Source organism: Canis lupus, chromosome 8 (assembly GCF_048164855.1).
Source record: "Canis lupus baileyi chromosome 8, mCanLup2.hap1, whole genome shotgun sequence".
NCBI classification, from domain to species: domain Eukaryota; kingdom Metazoa; phylum Chordata; class Mammalia; order Carnivora; family Canidae; genus Canis; species Canis lupus.
The window spans coordinates 34,582,407-34,602,114 of NC_132845.1; the positions used below are offsets into that span (position 1 = coordinate 34,582,407).

At 34.8% G+C, this 19,708-nt stretch overlaps 1 protein-coding gene across 2 annotated transcripts in view; it reads left to right on the forward strand.

Annotated features, from left to right (window-relative positions):
- STXBP3 (syntaxin binding protein 3) overlaps positions 1–19,708 on the forward strand; it is a 50,249-nt gene that overhangs the window by 3,680 nt on the left and 26,861 nt on the right. For both annotated transcript variants that reach the window (XM_072834803.1, XM_072834804.1), the window contains exons 2-7: positions 5,365–5,414; positions 6,021–6,102; positions 10,007–10,083; positions 12,759–12,837; positions 14,124–14,224; positions 18,780–18,934. In XM_072834803.1, the coding sequence (XP_072690904.1) occupies positions 5,365–5,414; positions 6,021–6,102; positions 10,007–10,083; positions 12,759–12,837; positions 14,124–14,224; positions 18,780–18,934 (544 nt within the window). The remainder of the gene's footprint in view (positions 1–5,364; positions 5,415–6,020; positions 6,103–10,006; positions 10,084–12,758; positions 12,838–14,123; positions 14,225–18,779; positions 18,935–19,708) is intronic.

A 19,708-nucleotide genomic window follows, 5' to 3' on the forward strand; every position in this document is an offset into this window, starting at 1 on the left:
AGTCCCAGGATCAAGTCCCCCATATTGGGTTCTCTGCATGGAGCCTGCTTCTCCTCCCGCTTCCTATGTGTCTGCTTCTCTCTGTCTCTCATGAATAAATAAATAAAATCTCTAAAAAAATTTTTTGATGAAATTTATTTAAAAAGTAAAGCAACAAAACAAGAGTAATTAAATCTACCACAGAGCAATCTCAGGCCACCTGTGGCATTTTTTCCTTAACACAGTCTTATTTTGTTGTCTGTAAATAGTAGTCTGATGTCTGTGATTCATAGCATATATTTTATAGGAAATATTAAGAGAAAGTTCATTTAGAAAAATTACAAATAAAAGTAATCAGACCATATTTTAAGTTTTCCTTTTAGTCCTTATATAGCTACACATATATTTTTTATTTTTTGTCATTCTATGGCTTCCTTTTTTTTTTTTTTTAAACCTAATACTGATGTGGCATTTTCCATGCTATTTCATAATCTTTGCTATTAACATTTTCAGGTGTCTTTAAATACCTTGATGTAGCAAGAAATTTTGATATATTCTCCCAGCCTCCTTCTCCAGACACAACCACTCCGGTTTCTCACAAATTCTTCTACAAGTTTTCCATGCAAATATAAGCATATGTAAAATATTTTTTTGTTTCAATCAATTATTTTTATGTATTTTTTCATTCTGCTTATTTTAAGTTTATCTTGTTGAGCAAAATATTATTCTTTTAATTTTTGGATATTTGCACAGTCCTGTATTTACTTAAGCCAGTATTAATTGGGTACTCTATGCTGCAGATTGATTTGGGTGCATATACCTTGACTTCCTGGAATTTACAGTGTAGTGGGGGGTGATGTTACACAAGTAGCACTTGGTATATTAGCAGTGCAGAACGGTTTCATGGGAGAAGAGAAGAAAAAGGAATCATTTCCTCTCTGGGATTGGATCAAGGAAGACTTCAAAAAGGAAGTGCAATTGAAATGTGGTAGGATTTCACCAGACGGGGAAATTGAGCCGTGGCCCAAAGATGAAAAAGTACAATTTTTATGGAAGAGGGAATGATTCCTTCTAAGTATAGGGTATTTGTTGCAAGGAATAGGTGACGAAGACTAAAACGTAGGTTGGAGCTAAATAGTTTAGGCATTAGGTGATGGGGAACCATTAAAAAGCATTTTTTTTCCCTCTCTCAATATAATGAGTATTGCATTTGTTCCTTCCCTGGTCTCCTGGGTTTACCTTTATAAAGATTCTTGCCTGGGTGGGCTCAGTCAGTTAAGCATCTGACTCTTGATCTCAGCTCTTGATTGATCTTCATCTCGGGGTCATGAGTTCAAGCCTCACATTGTGCTCCATGCTGGGTCTGCGGCTGACTTTAAAAAAAAAAAAAAGATTCTTAACCATTCATTAAATAACTTGGGCCACCACAGGTCAGCAGAATCTGTTGGGTTTCTAATTAAGAATTAAGTAACATGTATAAGTTTTCTGAGAATGTAAATTTCTTTATGGCCTACCAATGTGCTTTTGACTTTTGACTTTTTGATTTTTCAAACACCTTGTCATTTGCATTACTTTTAAAGACTGGTTTATTATTTCTTCTCATTGGACTAATCGTTGGAAGATTTGGTGTCTACTCCAGATTATACTTCGCTTTCCCAGCCTAAAGAATGAGGAGTTTAGACTACATGTTTTTCAAGATTTTTTCAGTTTGAATTCATGTTTCCATTTTTTTAGATCTTCATTTTGTATATTTTCTTTATTTCCATTTGCATTCCTAAAAGTTTTCTCTTTTGTTAAGTTATAAATATTTAATACTAGGTTTTCATTGTTTAATTACATTTTATTTTATTTTTTTTAAAGATGTAAAGATTTAAATATTTATTCATGAGAGATGCAGAGGAGAGAGAGAGAGAGCGAGAGGCAGAGACACAGACAGAGGGAGAAGCAGGCTCCATGCAGAGAGCCTGATACAGAACTCGATCCCGGGACCCACAGGATCACGGCCTGAGCCAAAGGCAGACGCTTAACCGTTGAGCCACCCAGATGTCCCATTTACTGACATTTTACAAATCATCTGTGTCTTTAGGCACTTTGCTCTGAAATTTGTTTAGCATGATTCTCTGCTCCTTGTTTATTTACTTAGGCATGATCTTAGTCCAACTTGGCAAGATAATTTGAATTCCATAAGTGTATTAAAGATCTAAAGTAGAAAAAGTAAAACAACAAAACGTGGAGAAAATATAAGATAGCATGAGTTAGACTTTTTAAAAAAACCCGAAACTCAAATCTCATTTAAAAGAAAAAGACTTGGGCAGCCCCGGTTGCTTAGCGGTTTAGCGCCACCTTCAGCCTGGGGTTGGATCCCCGGATCCAGTCCCACGTCAGGCTCCCTGCATGGAGCCTGCTTTGCCCTCTGCCTGTGTCTCTGCCTGTTTCTCTCTCTCTCTGTGTGTCTTTCATTAATAAATAAATTTAAAAAACATTAAAAAAAAGAATTTTAAAAGAAAAAGATTTGATAAATAAAAATTGTAAATTCCTATATGGTAGAGACACCAGCTAAATTATATTCACAGAAAACATTGACCATGCATAGGAGAGAAAGGGTTAATATACCGAGAGTATCTGCAAATTGATAAGGAGAAAATAATGACTCAACAGAATAATAAATAAAGGATGTGAACATGATTTGCAGATTAGGACATTGAATTGATTGTTTTTTTAGTGGAAATGTGAATTAAGACCAGTTCTTTTTCTTTGACCCATCAGATTGATACCATGCTATAATTGGGAAGCTTGCTGGTAGGAATGTGAATGGTTAAAAACTTTTTGAGAAAGCATTTGGAAGAGAAAAAAAAGCATTTGACATACAGTAAAATAAAAGACATAACTTTTGGTGCCAGCAGTCTCATTTATGGGAACCTGTGTTTCAGAAATAAAAAGAATGATACATAAAGATAGGGGCCCATGGATAGGATGGGTGGCTCAGTTGGTTAAGCATCTGACTGTAGCTCTGGTCATGATATTGGGGTTTTGGGATTGAGCCTCTCAATGAGCTCTGTGCTCAGTGGGGAGTCTGCTTGTCCCTCTGCCCTTGCCCTTCTCTTACACACACAAACACTCTCAAAGTCTTAAAAAAAGACATATGTATAAAGATCTTCATTGCCATGTTATAGTGGCAAAAATGGAAACTCCTGGGGGTCCCGGGATCGAGTTCTGCATCGGGCTCTCTGCATGGAGCCTGCTTCTCCCTCTGTCTGTGTCTCTGCCCCTCTCTCTCTCTCTCTCTCTCTGCATCTCTCATGAATAAATAAATAAAGTCTTTATAAGGTAAACCTAGGAGACCAGGGAAGGAACAAATGCAATACTCATTATATTGAGAGAGGGAAAAAAAATGCTTTTTAATGGTTCCCCATCACCTAATGCCTAAACTATTTAGCTCCAACCTACGTTTTAGTCTTCGTCACCTATTCCTTGCAACAAATACCCTATACTTAGAAGGAATCGTTCCCTCTTCCATAAAAATTGTACTTTTTCATCTTTGGGCCACGGCTCAATTTCCCTCTGGTGAAATCCTACCAGTTGAGCTATATAAAAATAAAGCAAGCTTAGAAAGAGAAGTAGTATAGTAGTATCTAAACTCTGCCTGAGGGCAGCCCCGGTGGCGCAGCGGTTTAGCGCCACCTGCAGCCCAGGGCGTGATCCTGAAGACCCTGGGTCGAGTCCCACATCAGGCTCCCTGCATGGAGCCTGCTTCTCCCTCTGCCTGTGTCTCTGTCCCTCTCTCTCTCTCTTTCTCTGTGTCTCTCATGAATAAATAAATAAGATCTTTAAAAAAAATATATTAAAAAAAATAAACTCTGCCTGAGAAATCCTTCATCTCTGCCTTTAACGTAGAAGAAACCAGTGCTTTAGGCTTAAATTAGTAATAAACTCTCTAGGCTTTTGCCATAATTCTCATTTAACATTATAATCTCCCTAGCAAACATATATAAGCATCTTAACTAGTATTTCTTAACACTTTCAATCCTTCCCAAATACAATAAAACCTTCCAGATCATACTTCTATGAATATTGGTAATCCTTATTAAATATACCCTCTGCTTGAACATGTCTTTTTTTTTACCATGTCATTTTTTAATATGATGCTAAAAATTGATGGTATATTTCTACAAGCATTAACTTAAATATAAATTAAGTAGGTGAGTTTAAATGAATTCTGTAAACACTCATTACCAGGAATTAATGAAATTAGAAGTTACTATAATTTATATTTAAATTATATTTTTATCTATTATATACTACATATTCGTTTTCAAAATTGAAAATTAATGAAACATTAAATGTGGGGGATTGTCATTTTATTTATTTTTTAATTTTTATTTTTAAAAAATATTTATTCATGAGAGACAGAGAGGCAGAGACATAGGCAGAGGGAGAAGCAGGCTTCCCGCAGGGAGCTTGATGTGTGACTCGATTCCAGGACCCCAGGACCATGACCAGAGCCAAAGGCAGGTGCTCAACCACTGAGCCACTCAGGTGCCCTGGGAATTGTCTTTTTATAAATTAGAACAACAGGTATTTGTGTGAATTGCCTATGTACATTATTTAATACATAAGAAAAAAGTTTTTGTAAATCAGTGAACTAATTTAAAAATAGATGAATTTTGAAAATCATTGCAAGGAACATGTTTATATTTATTGATTATAAGTCAAGACTGAACTTTTTTTATCTAATACTAAATATAAATTGATGAAAATGGTAATGCAGTAAACCAGAAAGAAAAGTATTTACCTAGTTTTGATTATCAGATATAATTTAGCAATAGGCTATTTAGGGATTTTCCTATGAGTTTTTTTTTTCTTGTTTACTTGGGATTTAAGTAAAATAGGAAAAAGCAAATCAGATAATAGTTTCAGAAATATTTTCCAGATATGTTTATATACTTAAATATATTAGTTTTTTATAATACTTTTATTCTCAAAAGTTTAAAAACATACTACAGTTTAAAGATAGGTAGGGGTTGTATGGGTGGTCAGTTGAGCATCCCACTCTTGATTTCAGCTCAGGTCATGATCCCAGGGTCATGGGATCCAGCCCCCAGTTGGGCTCCTCCTTCAGGGTTGAGGGTCAGGGGAGGGAATCTGCTTGAGATTCTCCCTCTGCTCTTCCCCCAATTAGATATGCATGTGTTTTCTGTCTCTCAAAATCAATAAATGTTAGGTATTAAAGATAACTGGATTTTTACTTTGAGTTTAACAGGTATATATACTTTTTATGTAAGTTAGCAGATTTTCAAATTGGATACTTTCCCAATGTTTTTGATCTTTTGAGTAGTTATTATATTTGTTCATTAAGATTTGTGAATAATTTTTTTTTTTTTGCAGAGATAAAAGCAACAGTGTTTGATGACTGCAAAAAAGAAGGCGAATGGAAGGTAGAATTTGCATATTTTGCCCTTTAATTGAGGACAATGTATTATTATTATACTTGTATAAGAATGTAGAGTCTGGAAGTATACTGATTGCATTCAAATCCCAACTTCATCACTTGATAGCTGTGGCTTCTTGGGTAAATTACTTGACCTCTCTGTTTTGTTTTGTTTTTTTTTCTATAATAGGAATAGTATTACCTCATAGTGTGGTTGTAAAGATTAAATTAATTAATCCATGGCAAATGATTAGAACAGTACCTGGAACATTTGTTATTCCAGAAATAGAATTTTATAATTTTAAGAAAATTTGATGTTAAACACAAGATACATTTAAAATGAACAAGTTCTTTTAAAAAATGAATAAGTTCTCTGATTCAAAATGGAAATGTTTTATTTGCTTACTTATATATATTATATGTATGTATATTGAGAAAATAAATCTCCAGGTCCTACAAGTGAAAAGGTGAGTTGAGATCATTTGCCTACTGTCCTGATATTTTCATTTTACATTATAAAAGGTTTATATTTGAATAGATTTAATGTATTCTGTCTTGTGAATTCTTGACAATCAAGTACTTACACTATTTCTTAATTTATGTTAATTTTAAGATAATGCTTTTAGATGAATTTACCACTAAGCTTTTGGCATCATGTTGCAAAATGACAGATCTTCTAGCAGAGGGTATAACTGGTAAGTGTTACCAATACTCATCATGAAAACTTTTTTTTACTGTGACTGGGAAAGTTTGAAGTATTAATAAATTTTAGTCATTGTGTTTCTGAGGGGGTTGTGTTTTATTATTTTTATAACTCTAGCCATAATAATTATGTTGGACATTCTTTTCTCTGTAAATCTTCAGAATAACTCCTGGAAGTTTTCTTCAGCTGAGATTATAATTCATAGCCTCTGACCAAGAGTATAAGTTAGTTGCCTTGTTGAATTTGTCATTTAAAATTTTAAATTTTACATATTTGATAAAGGTTTTGTATGTCGACATACTGGGTATACCTCAGTGTTTTTATTAATGTTGGTGGTTTTCATGTATTGCTTTTAAATGGATAGAAAGATTTATGCTATAAATCAACTTTTATACATATTTACAAGTGTATAATATTGACTTTTTAAGTTTCTCTTTATTACCTGGAAATGAGGCAGTTAATTATAAGTTTAAGTCAGCTTTAGAATGGCATTATGAAAAAAATTATGCTGCCAAAAGTTACCTTCCATTAGGCAGGATCGTGTTAATGAGATTAATTGCTGTTACGTTTTAGGAATAATACCCATATTTTACAATATTTATAATCCTATCATCATCCTTAAATTCCTCATCCGTTCACTCATTTATTTAAATTTGATCTTCACGACAACCCTTCAGAGATTTTTAAAATACCCTCACTGGTAACTAGGAAACTGAGACTCAAAGTCGAAAATAATTATTTCTTTTATATTTTGCAACCTAATGTAGAATGTGTACCCTCTGTCACTGCTACTTGTGAGATTCAAACATACACCAGTATTTTTAAGAAAACCTGAGCATTGTGTACAAGGGGAGGATTAACTAAAATTTTTTATGTTTATTTTGATATTTATATATAAAATCTTTAGTATATAATCTCTTACTATTGATTATATATTCAGTTTGTCTTTATGGCCTTTCCGTGGAAAAAGCTCTCCAATAGAAATCAGAAGATTAAAACCTTGATTTTTCAACTGTTGTACAAATGTAATACCAATTAAGCCATGAAGTTTTTTAAGTTTCCAGAGGTCATTCTGATTTGCAGTAGAATGAGAACCGTTTGCTAATGTGTATGAAAATTCTGTGAATCTACAGAAAAGATTCTGCTGCCATGTAAGTTTGGGAAGTAACATTAGACAAAGCTAAAGAGGTTTCTTTAGGACTTCCAGAGTTTTTTTTTTTTTTTTTTTTTTTTTTTTGTATGCCAACATGTATGTGGATCTCCTGGGTTCAAGTGTAGTACTCAGTTTTCTAAATTTATTTAGAAAGAAAGCTTTTTTTTTGAGAAGCATTTCATAAGGACTGTTTATCATGGAGTATATTGTTTCTTTATATCCTCTGCTGTCACCTTGGTTTACTTGGTTTAATCATAATCATATCTACCAACTTGAACTTGTCACAGTCATTTTGAGTCCCACATGTGCTCTTGATTCTTTAATTAAGAATCCCTCAATTAGGGATCCCTGGGTGGCGCAGCGGTTTGGCGCCTGCCTTTGGCCCAGGGCGCGATCCTGGAGACCCGGGATCGAATCCCACGTCAGGCTCCCGGTGCATGGAGCCTGCTTCTCCCTCTGCCTGTGTCTCTGCCTCTCTCTCTCTCTCTGTGACTATCATAAATAAATAAAATTAAAAAAAAAAAAAAAAAAAAAGAATCCCTCAATTAAACTCAGCATTGCAGTTTTGGTGGTCATACCTTCTGTGGTCATTCAGGTCATTTGTGAAACTATTCAGTAGTATTTTCGAAGTTTTAAAAAATAAATGAGAAAAATATGCATGTATGATACTACTTTAGTGAAGAATAAAGTTAAATAGTAAAAAATAGACAGGGGCAAGGGCACCTGGGTGGTTCAGTTGGTTATGTATCAAGGCTTCAGCTCAGGTCATGATCCCAGGGTCCTGGGATTGAGCCCCACGTTGGGCTCCCTGGTCTGTGGGGAGCCTGCTCCCTCTCCCTCTGCTGTTTCCCTTGCTTGTGTTCTCTTTCTCTCTCTGTGTCAAATAAATTAAAAAAAAAAAAAAAAAAGACTGGGAATTAAATGAATCCTTTGTTACTATTACAGGAATACTCATAAAAATCTTTTTAAAAAATCTATTAGATACCCATCTTTCAGGAAATTGAAGAAGTGACATTTTCTGCTATTAATAACCAGACGTTTAAGAATATTTTCTTTTTTTTTTTAAGAATATTTTCAAAGTTTGTATTCTAAATCATATCACAGTGTTTTCACATTTTAACATATACATTACTCACCAAGCATAATAGGATATATAGCATAAGATGACTGTAAGGCACTTGATTTTGAGTATTAAGCAGTAAAATAAGTTTACAGATTTTACCTTAAATTTTTTTAAAAAAGATTTTATTTATTCATATAGACACACAGAGAGAGGCAGAGAAGCAGGCTCCACACAGGGTGCCCGACATGGGACTCGATCTAGGGACTCTGGGATCACACTGAAGGCAGACGCTCAACTAGTGAGCCACCCAGGTGTCTCAACCTTAATCTTTTTTTAAGGATTTATTTATTTGAGAGAGAGAGCATGAGGGGGAGGGGTAGAGGAAAAGGGAGAGAGAATCTGAAGCCGACTTAGCATGGAAGCCTGTCACAGGGTGGTCTCACAATCCTGAGATCACCACCTGAGCTGAAGCCAAGAGTCAGTTGCTTAACTGACTAAGCCACCCAGGAGCCCCTAACCTTAATCTTTTAAGGGTGAAATTACAGGGGCATCTGAGTGGCTGTCATTTAAGCATCTGCCTTCTGCTCAGGTCAAGATTCCAGGGTCCTAGGATGGAGCTTTGTGTCGGGCTTCCTGCTCAGTTAGGAGGCTGTTTCTCTTTCTCCCTCTGCCTGCCTCTCCCCCTGCTGTGCTTTCTTTCTCTCAAATAAATAAATCTTTTAAAAAAGTGGAATTACAATTGTTGGGAATGGGGATAAAAATAAAATTAAGTATCTCCTTGGAAACCTTATCTGATATCCTAAGTAGAAGCTATGATAAACCTATACTTTACTAGTATAAATGAAGGAATGGAAGATAAATCATCCTATTTACCAAAGAAGTCCAATATAAATATCAAAATAAACATTATAAAAGTTTTTAGTTAATCTTCCCAATGCTCAGGTTTTCTTAAAAATACTGATGTATGTTTGAATCTCACAAGTAGCATTTCTTGCTTTATGGCATGTTGCTCGCTTATGCTTGTAGTCCTGTGAAATAGCTGCTTTATCTTTTTCTTCTCATGATCCACACTTAGTCCAGAGTTGAATTCTAGGGAAGATACATTTTTGGGAGGCTTTTTTTTTTTTTTAAGTATTTAGTTATTTAAAAGATTTTATTTATTCATGAGAGACGCACAGAGAGAGAGAGAGAGAGAGAGGCAGAGACACAACGCAGAGGGAGAAGCAGGCTCCATGCAGGGAGCCTGACGTGGGACTCCATCCTGGGTCTCCCAAGATAACACCCTGGGCTGAAGGCAGTGCTAAATTGCTGAGCCACCCGGGCTGCCCAAGATTTTATTTATTTTAGAGAGGGAGAGAGAGAGAGTGCACAAGTGGCAGAGGGGGAGGGAAGGGACAAGCAAACTCCATGCTGAGCATGGAGCACAGTGGGGGGCTTGATCTCAGGACCCTGAGATCGTGACCTGAGCCCAAATCCAGAGTTGTTCGCTTAACTGACTGAGCCACTTAGGTGTCCCTACATTTTGGGGATTTTTTGAAATATCAAATGGAGACAAAGAAATATTAAACCTAGTTATGTAAATGTGTTTCCCTATTATTATAAATAAGAAGTAAAGCTTATTTTAAAATTGTTTCAAGTGTATAAATACTTGGTTATATAAAATGACTTTTTTTTAATTAGTTGTGGAGAATATTTATAAGAATCGAGAACCTGTCAGACAGATGAAAGCTCTTTATTTTATCTCTCCAACATCAAAGGTGAGTATTTTGAATCTTTAAAAAATATGTTTTTCATTCACCATTGACATCATTTTCTCATAGAAAATTCAAATATACATTCTTAATTAGAAAATTAGTGCTACAACCTAGTTTGCTTAGGAAAGTTTTTCTGTGTTAGAAATTGTTTCATTTGTACTCTTGTCAATAAGAATATATAAGTGAAAGAATTCTTCCCCTTCTCCCATATATGAAAAAGAATTTAATTGTATAAAATGGTAGAGTTTCTTTGAGTAATTTGTTAACTCAGTGCTTTCCTGTGCAACCATATTTTTTTTGGAGGACAGCAATGTACATAAAAGAACTAGTCTTGGATTAATTCTTTATCTTAGTGACTTCTCTATAGCATACATTTATGTATATGTATATACACATGTATGTATGCATGTAAGTGTATATATAAATACATTTTTTATGTCAAAGGTATATCTTAGTTTATGATCTGTGATTGGGCTCATACTTAAAGCCAAACTTTTAGAGTGAAGTAAATACCAGATTCCTTTATTCTGTACAATATTTGAGAATGAATTTTTTTTTAAGATTTTATTTATTTATTCATGAGAGACACAGAGAGAGAGAGAGAGGCAGAGACACAGGCAGAGGGAGAAGCAGGCTCCACACAGGGAGCCCGATGTGGGACTCGTTCCCGGGACTCCAGGATCACGCCCTGAGCCAAAGGCTGACATTAACCACTGAGCTACCCAGGCGTCCCTAGAATGAATTTTCCAATTCATACTTTGACATATTCCCACTCAGAATGTTAAAGTTGAAGATTCCAGTTTCTTTTCTTCTGATTCTAGCAGACAGCAGGGAAAAAAAACCCAATTATTCACTGTTCAGGCTCTGTATATTGGCTGCTGGTGTGTGTGTGTGTGTGTGTGTGTGTGTGTGTGTGTGTGTTTTATTTTAAAAAGAGAATGGGAAGGAAGGGCAGAGGGAGAGGCAGAAAAAGAGAGAAACCCGAGCAGATACTGTGCTGAGCAAAGAGTCTGATAACGTGGCTTGATCTCAGGACCGTGAGATCATGACCTGTCCCAAAACCAAGAGTCAGACACTTAACCCACTGAGCCACCCAGGCGCCCCTGGCTGCTGGTGGGTTTTAATGATATTTTGTATCCTAATGCTAATTCTTAGCATTAACAGATAATGATGTAAAAGTCTATGTGGCCATTGAAAATGAGATTTCTAGGAAATTTTAATGATTTAGGTAATTGTTATTTTTAATGTTAAGTAACAGGAGCAGGATACAAAATTGTGTGTTCAATAAAGCAGCAAAGGAGTCAGAGAAAAAGGTACCCGAATGAGACTCCTTTTTTTTTGCTACAACCAACTCTAGCTTCTCTTTCTGTCCTGAGTCAATTACCTATTGGGTTCTACAACTCTGTGAGTATCAGTGTGGGCTTAGGCTCATGCAACACCAGTGGAGAAACCTAGTGAGAGACTTCCTTCCTCAGTGGCTGGGTGAGCATCTGTAGACCAGTGTCAGAGTGTTCCCAGCCAGAGGTCGTAAAATGACAGATTTCTGAAAGAGTTTGGCTGTAAGAGATTTCTGAACCCCAGGGGAAAGGTCCGCTAGTGAAAAAGAGAAGCCCTGTGGTTTGTTTATTTATATACCTATAGCCCTCAGGAGGGGAAATCTTTTTGCCTTCCTCCTTTTGTGAAACTGCCTGTTTTTAGGATCCTCAACAACAAACCTCCAATGAGTTGAAAAAGGAAAGCGTTGACATATCTAAGTGGATCAAGCTGCCAGAGAGGAAGTTTTCAGTAAGAATGAAGAAAATATACATCTTACAAAATGTAGCTACTTGGAGAGAAGGATGACGACCTAAACAGAAAAATAATACACATAAGGAGAGTCTAGTATAGCACATAAAAAATTTCTTGAAGCTCAAAACTGTGATTTCTCTCAGTTAATTGCAGAAAAGGATAATCACCATCAAAATTTGAATTAATAGCCTAGAAGATAAAAATGGAGTATCTCAAAGCAAAAAACCAAAGTAATGGAGACTTGCTAGATAGATCCATGTGATCTAACATGCGATTCTAGGAGTTCCAGAAGTACAAAAAGGAACAGATGGAGGAGAAATCATTAAAATCTATGTTCTTCTGTTTTTCATTTTTGCTTCCAGATCATTGTATCTTTAAAACTATTAGCATAATAAGTAAACAAACAAACAACTACTAGATTGTATTACCTGCTGTTCCTCCTCCTTGAAGTCATTTCCCAGCCTCTGGGTCTTTCATTATCCCTTGATAACTTTACTCCTAGCTGACTGTTCCTCTCTTTAGCACCTCTTCTAGTCTCAATGGCTTCATTATCCAGGTTGATAACATTTCCAGTATGTTCGTTGGCTTCTCAGTTCCTTGATTTGTTACCTTCTAACAGGGTCTTCTGTGGGTCTTTAGCTTCCCAGTCACTGAATCATTCCTGGATCTTCTCATTGCTGAAACAATACTCTGTTCATACATATTACCTTACTGCTTCTTAGGTCTTTAGCTATTACTGTCTAGACAACATAGCATTTTAAAAAAATCAATTTATAAAGTAAACTGTTATGGTTTTATTTTATTTATCAAAAAAGAATAATCTTAGATATTTATAGCATATTTAAATTAGTATTTGGTTAAATGTGTATTAACAGCTAACCTTCTTTAAGTCTGTAGACTGTTTTTTACGCGATTTTGCAAGTAAGTCCGAGAACAAATACAAAGCAGCGTATATATACTTCACTGACTGTAAGTAGCTTTGTAGTATTGCTTCATTGTTTAAATCTTATTGAGTATTTCTTACAATACTGTTATGATATTATGATTTTTTATTGCTTGTTCTAATTGGTTAAAAAGAATCTAAAGGTATCATAATCTATCCTAATTTGCATTAAGGTGATAGAAAATTAAATTCCGAACTAGTCATTTTTGCTGGTATACAATGGTGGGGGGTTGGTGGTGAGGGCTATCCATCAAATTTTATGCTGCTGACAGGAATTTTTTTTAAATCAAAGTTTTAATTGAGGATTTGATCATATAATCAAAAATAAGACCCTTTGGGAGAGTACTGAAGAAATTGCCATCTGTTTGGCAAATATTAATGGAGAGAATCTATCACATTTCTCTTACTGAACCGTATGTTCAAATAGAAAGCAGCTAAACTAAATCACGGAGAAGTCCACAAACACATACTTCTGCTTTATGTTATACCTTACATAATTATACTGCAAAATAAAAATGCCATTCATCTAAGTGCAGTCTTGGTCTGTGCTATTAGAGATTCATCATTTTAACTAGTATATTTTTCCTGTAAGTTATTATTTATCTCATACCTGTAGTACTTTGCATTTTAAATACCATGCCATAACTTTTTAATCCTTTAAATAGCCTTACTATACAGAAATTCATGTTTATGGAATTGATAAAAGTTAATGAGTGTGAAGCATCTTAAGGAATCTTGAGACTAAAGAACATCATGTTAAATGACACTAGGACCCAATGATTGATGTTCCAACCTAGATTAAAGGTGAGGTTGAGGTGGAACAGGCTCTAAGATCTGGAATTTATCAGTCTCAGGATTTCCCATCTTCAGAGAAGTTCTTGTAATACATAGAAGGGAAAACTAATACTTTGGTTAGTTTTGGTGTGGTTGCACTTAGTATTAAAATTTAGAGAACTAGTATAAATTCCTAAGAAGTTCTGAAAGTCTTATAAAAGTTTATTAAGTCCCGGATTTGGATCTGATTTTACTTCCTGCCAATTTTAGTTTGCTATAAGCAGCTCTCTAAGGAAATAATCTTAGATATGGTTCCTATGAATTGGGAAAATGGAATTTCTGTTACAGTCCTCTTCGCTAGAATATATTTGCTCTGTAAAGTGAAGAATATTTACATATTATCTCTGTACTCATAGTAAATTACTTTGTAAAAGTCATGAATTCTATGTAGAAAAAATCTTGAATGTTGAAATGATTAATTCAAAAGAATAAAAATTTAGATGGAGTTAATACTCTAATTTTTCTTTTTCCATCTCAGTTTGCCCTGATAGTCTCTTTAACAAAATTAAGGCTTCTTGCTCCAAATCAATAAGAAGATGTAAAGAAATAAATATTTCCTTCATTCCACTTGAATCTCAGGTACTTCTTCTTTTTTTTTTTTTTTTAATTTTAGCTCACAATGGATTTTAAAATTTGACTTTATGACCTTTTATGAACTTACTTGTTAATAAGGTATATCCTAAAGATGTTTTATATACTGTGTATTTAGTGAATCTTGAACAATTCACAAGTAGACATTTCTCATGATGAAGGAAAGGAGAAGAGCATAAATTGAAATAGAACATCATGAAAGTGGAGTTTAAATTTTACGGCTGCCACTAAGTCCTGTATATGTCAAGTTTTACAGCACTACCAGATTATGAAATCCAAAGATTCTGAGCACAGTCTATGTTAGATGACTCCAAAGAAATACTTTCAGCTTCTGTGACCATTTGTAATAACAAAACAAATGTTCTTCAATAAATTTTTTATAGAACATTATTAGATTATTTTAACATAAAAAATTTTGAATTTTTAAAATTCATTTTGACTTTGGAATAGTTATTAGCCTCCAATTAATAATAATAAAAGTGATAGGAAACACCTATATAGTACTCTCTATGCCAGACACTTTGCTAAATGTTTTCCGTAAATATATTCATGTAATCCTCATAATAGTTCTATTAATAGACAGTAATCCCATCTTCATTTTAAAAATGGCAAAATCAGAGAAGTTAAGTAACTGCCCCAAATCACACAGCGAGTGCATTGCTCAGCTTTGTTGTGCTCTGTTGTCTATGTTTGGATTCTAACATTTCATAGAATTAGAATAATTCACTGTTGTTTGGAACCATAAGGTCAGTATTTTAAGAGATGGAAAGGCTCTAGAAAAGAGATTTTTCTTTTAAGCTGTTGCAGTTTGGGGCAAAAAAAAAATTAAATCCAAACTGTAAAATTTTAAGATAACCATTTAACATTAGATTGTTTCCAAAGGTTACCTTAAGACCTATTTCTTTTAATATGATATGTAAGTTTAGTGTAGGATGAAATGGGCTTCCTAAATGACGTGGGATATAAACAGTAGTGTGAGAAATATTACAAGCATATCCAGAGCATCTGCTGTACAGATGGTAAATATAGTTTTAGTCTCAGAATTCATTAAAATTCTGCAGTTGCTCTTTTTGAAAGAGAGATTTGTGTAGCTATCTGACCAATTTGATTGGTGATGGAAATAACTTGTCTTTGTCTATATAGAGGACTCTCATGAGAATCATCTTACTGGTCTTTGCAAAATGTTGTGATTACTTAAGGTCCTGTCTATCTGCTTTGTTTTTCCCCTATGAAGTTTTTGCCTTTATTTCCTTGATATCTTAACAAGGTTTATGTAGTAAACTTAACTGCTATGGAGGAATTATAGTGAAAGTACTTTGAACTTTTGTTCATTTGTGAGTGAAGATAATAAATACAACTAAGCTGTTTGAGTTATGCAAGATCATGTGCAGTGGATGCTGTCTGCTAGATGCAAAGTGATTTGTTGTGCTGAGTATGATATATGCCCTACATGTACCTGAATGCTGTAAAAGAAGTCCAAACAATTAAACATTTTCAAAATGATATCAATTAGGATTAGATTTAATTGCATAGAACAGAAAAATTTACTTGCAATAGCTTAAACAAAATGGAAATTTATTTCTTACTAATATAAAAGAAGTCAGGAAATGGGTTATGTATGGCAGGTATGCTGACTCTACAAAGTTGTCAAGGGCCTATTCTAGGGATGACCCTCATGATCCAAGGTAACTATAGAATAATTTCATCCTCATTTGGGGAAGCAGGATGAAGGAGAGAAAGAAGAAAGTATATAGATTTCCTTTATATCTTGTTGGCTAAAATTTAGTCACATGGGTATACATAAATGTATGAGGAAAAAAATGTAGTCTTTTAGCTATGCATATGTAGATATGTGGCTGCTTCCCCCAGAGAATTGGTGTGGTTACTGAAAAGGATGGGAAGAATGGTTTTGGGGGAGGCAAGGAAAAGAGATTAATTTGTACTGGGAGAATGGGAAAATATTTGAAGAATGGATAGAATTTCATAAGGTAGTAATAAAGAGAGAAAGAAGAGGAAAGTGAGAATAGCCTGAATGCAGAGATACAGAAGCAGAAAAGTAGAGGGGAGCAGCAGAAGTGTGCATTATAAAGGCTGAAGATATGTTAGATAGATCTGTCTCTATAGGTAGGTTGGGACTGTTGTAAGAGGCTCCAGGTCCCACCAAGAATAATGGCAGAAAATGCACTGATGCAGAAGACCATGGGACTGGTCCTAATGTTTTTAAGGAAAAGTAGAAGTCAGGAGACCATTGGGGAGAGATTATTAAAATCAGTTATGATAGTGCTCCAAAGAAAAGTTGGACATTCAGCACATTTAGAGGTTGCACAGAGAGGAAGGAGGTTGATTCACTCCTGAATTTGAGTCAAAGAGATTAAAGAAATCTCTCAGAGAGTTTAAGATAATTACTGCTGTCACATATACATTAAAGCAATTAGATGTCAGACATTCAAGAATGTATGGGAAACTGATGATGGTGGACCTTAGGTAGTACAGAGTCTGGTGGAGTTTAGTAGAGAGGGTGCTAGATGATGTCTAGATAGAAATAGAGCTAAGCCAGCTATAGTTTAGTAAGAAAAGTAGATGGAAGTGGTAGGGGTGGGGAGAGTCTTTAAGGAGCTGATTATGGATCATGACGTTGAAGAAAGTATTTGGTAATAATAGTCTAAAGGAACATGTAATAGTGGACATGAAAAGTGGAGAAGGGGAGGAAGGAAATGGAAGAAATGGGAGTGTAGAATGAAAACCAGCTCTGAAATTCTCTTTGGTTTATTGGACTATCAGTTTAGATTAATTTAAACTGTGGTAACAACTTCCTAAATCTCAGTATATTACAATAACCAAGTTTGTTTCTCATTTGTGTTTTTGTCCATTGTGGTTTGCCTGGGGCTGTGCTCTGTATTCTCTTCATTCCAGGTCTTAAGCTCAAGGAGCAGCCCTTGTCTGGGACGTAGCAGAGGTAAAAGAGAAATGGTAGAGCCACACAATGGCTCCTTCCACTTACCCACCCCCCCACCCCCACCAATGGCTTTAAAGCTTTTGTGGGGAAGTAGAATGGGTCACTTCTACTCATTCCCATTGATGATAGCTAACGCTAACTTCAGTGAGTGAGAGGCCCTTTAGGGAAGGACTGTAAGCTTTATTTATTTTATTTTATTTTATTTTATTTTATTTTATTTTATTTATTTTATTTTATTATATATTTTATTTTATTTTAATTTATTTTATTTTATTTTTTTATTTATAGAAAGAGAGAGAAAGAGCAGAGGTTGGGGGTGGGAGAGGGAGAGAGAATCTGAAGGAGGTGTAGAGCCCAGTGCAGAGCCCAACTCAGGGATTGATCCCACAACCCTGAGTTCATGACCTGAGCTAAATCAAGAGTCAGACTCTTAACTGATTGACCCACCCAGTTGTCCCAGGGCAGTAAGTATTTTTGAACAGATAATATTAGCTACTGTTGTGTGATAATGTACTATGAGAAGTGCTTTTTTGGCACTTAATACAACAGCCAACACTTTGAGCAACACAGACATAAGTGGATTAGCTATGGCTAAATCTCCATCCCTCTTTGGGCTGCTGCTCTTGGTTATGTGTTACGTTCAAAGAAATGAATGCCCTACAGTGAAAGGAAACTTTCACGAGGAAGCTTATTCATAGTTTAGTAGTTAACCTATGATAATTGTTATATACCTACTTTTACACTCAATACGTTATCCTAGGCTAAGAGGGATTACTATCATTATTTTTTAAAAAATAAAAATTGGTTTAATGGAGAACTCCCAACCCCAGTTAGAGAGCTGCTTCTTTTGTACTCTTCAAATAACACAATAATAGTAAATCTCTAATCCAGTTCTTTGTACATAAGTAAATGCTTTTGTTAGTTGAATAAATGTGTCTTTGAGATTTCAGTGTATCTATGATTAGACCAATTACTAGGTCTGACACAATAGGTGTTTTTGGGAAATATGTTTCTATTTTAAGGAAATGAAGACTACCTGAGGAATTGAAGAAACATCTCAACTATGGAAAATTTCTGGGTTATTCTCTAATGGATTAAGTTGCTTAATGTAGGTCAAATATATAGACCAATTTTGGCTTTGTTGTATTTGTGCCAGGTATTAGATTTTTTAGTTTGACTACCTCAGATTTGTTCATCTGTTGCACAGGTAGTGAAAAACAAACAGTACAATCTGTATATGAAACAAGAATTGAAGGAGAGAGGTAGACTAAGCAGGAAAGGAGAATGAGAAAAGAAATAGGGATGAAATCAAGAGGACAGAGAGAAAATGAGACTTGATTAAGGTAAAGACGGAGAGAGGTAGACTAAGCAGGAAAGGAGAATGAGAAAAGAAATAGGGATGAAATCAAGAGGACAGAGAGAAAATGAGACTTGAATGAGGTAAAGACACAGTGGCCTCAGGAAACAGCGTGGTTAGTGCAAGTAATTTTTTTAATGTCCCAAATAATAGCTGTGTTTTTTATTTTTATTTTTTTTTAAATTAAGTCAGCAAATTGACAGTGTGACCTTTTTTTCGGCCTAACTTAGGTTTATACTCTTGATGTACCAGATGCATTCTATTACTGTTACAGTCCAGACCCTAGTAATGCAAATGGAAAAGATGCCATTATGGAAGCAATGGCTGAGCAGATAGTAACAGTGTGTGCTACCCTGGACGAAAATCCTGGAGTAAGATATAAAAGGTAAGATACTCAGTAGTGTCTGTATATTACGATTTCTATTTGATCTCTAGTGTAAAGGTAAGTAATGTCTCTGTGCTTGTGTTCATTGGTTTGCAGTTTATTTTCCATGTAGAATTATGCTGTACATATAGAAGATATAGTTTAAGGTTGAAATTTCAGAGCAACTAACAGCCTTTATTACTAAATTTCAGAGCTTAAATTTGGTGTGATTTGCAAGCACTTTTTCATGAGTTTAAGAAATGCTTAGAGGAAGGGTCTTTGTTGTGATATAGAGAATACAGTCTTAAAGTTAATGTTTTATTACATTTTCACCAAATTTGAATTGCTATATTATCTGAATAGTGGTTTTAGTGTTGAAGTGTTCATAGTGTCTAATTCCAGTGGCCATTTTAAATAGATTATTGGGGTTTTTTAAAAAGATAAAGTTTGACTTTGATACTATGTACTTTTATTTATTTGCTTCTTTTTAAAAATAAAATTTACTGTGAAGTATATTAATTACATATGTATGGCTTGGTAAATCATTCCAAAGTGAACATATCCTCTAACCCCACCAAGGTCAAGAAATAGAATGTAGATGGCATCTCAGAGGTTCTGCTCATGATCCCCCTTGATCATCACACCATCTCTCCTCCCCAGAGGTGACTGCTATCCTGACTTCTAACACATTTTTAGTTTTGCCTGATGTTGAACTTGGTAAAATGAAATTATATAATATTTTTTGTTTCTGGCTTGTTTATTCCACATTATGTTCTGAGAGTCATTTATGTTGTT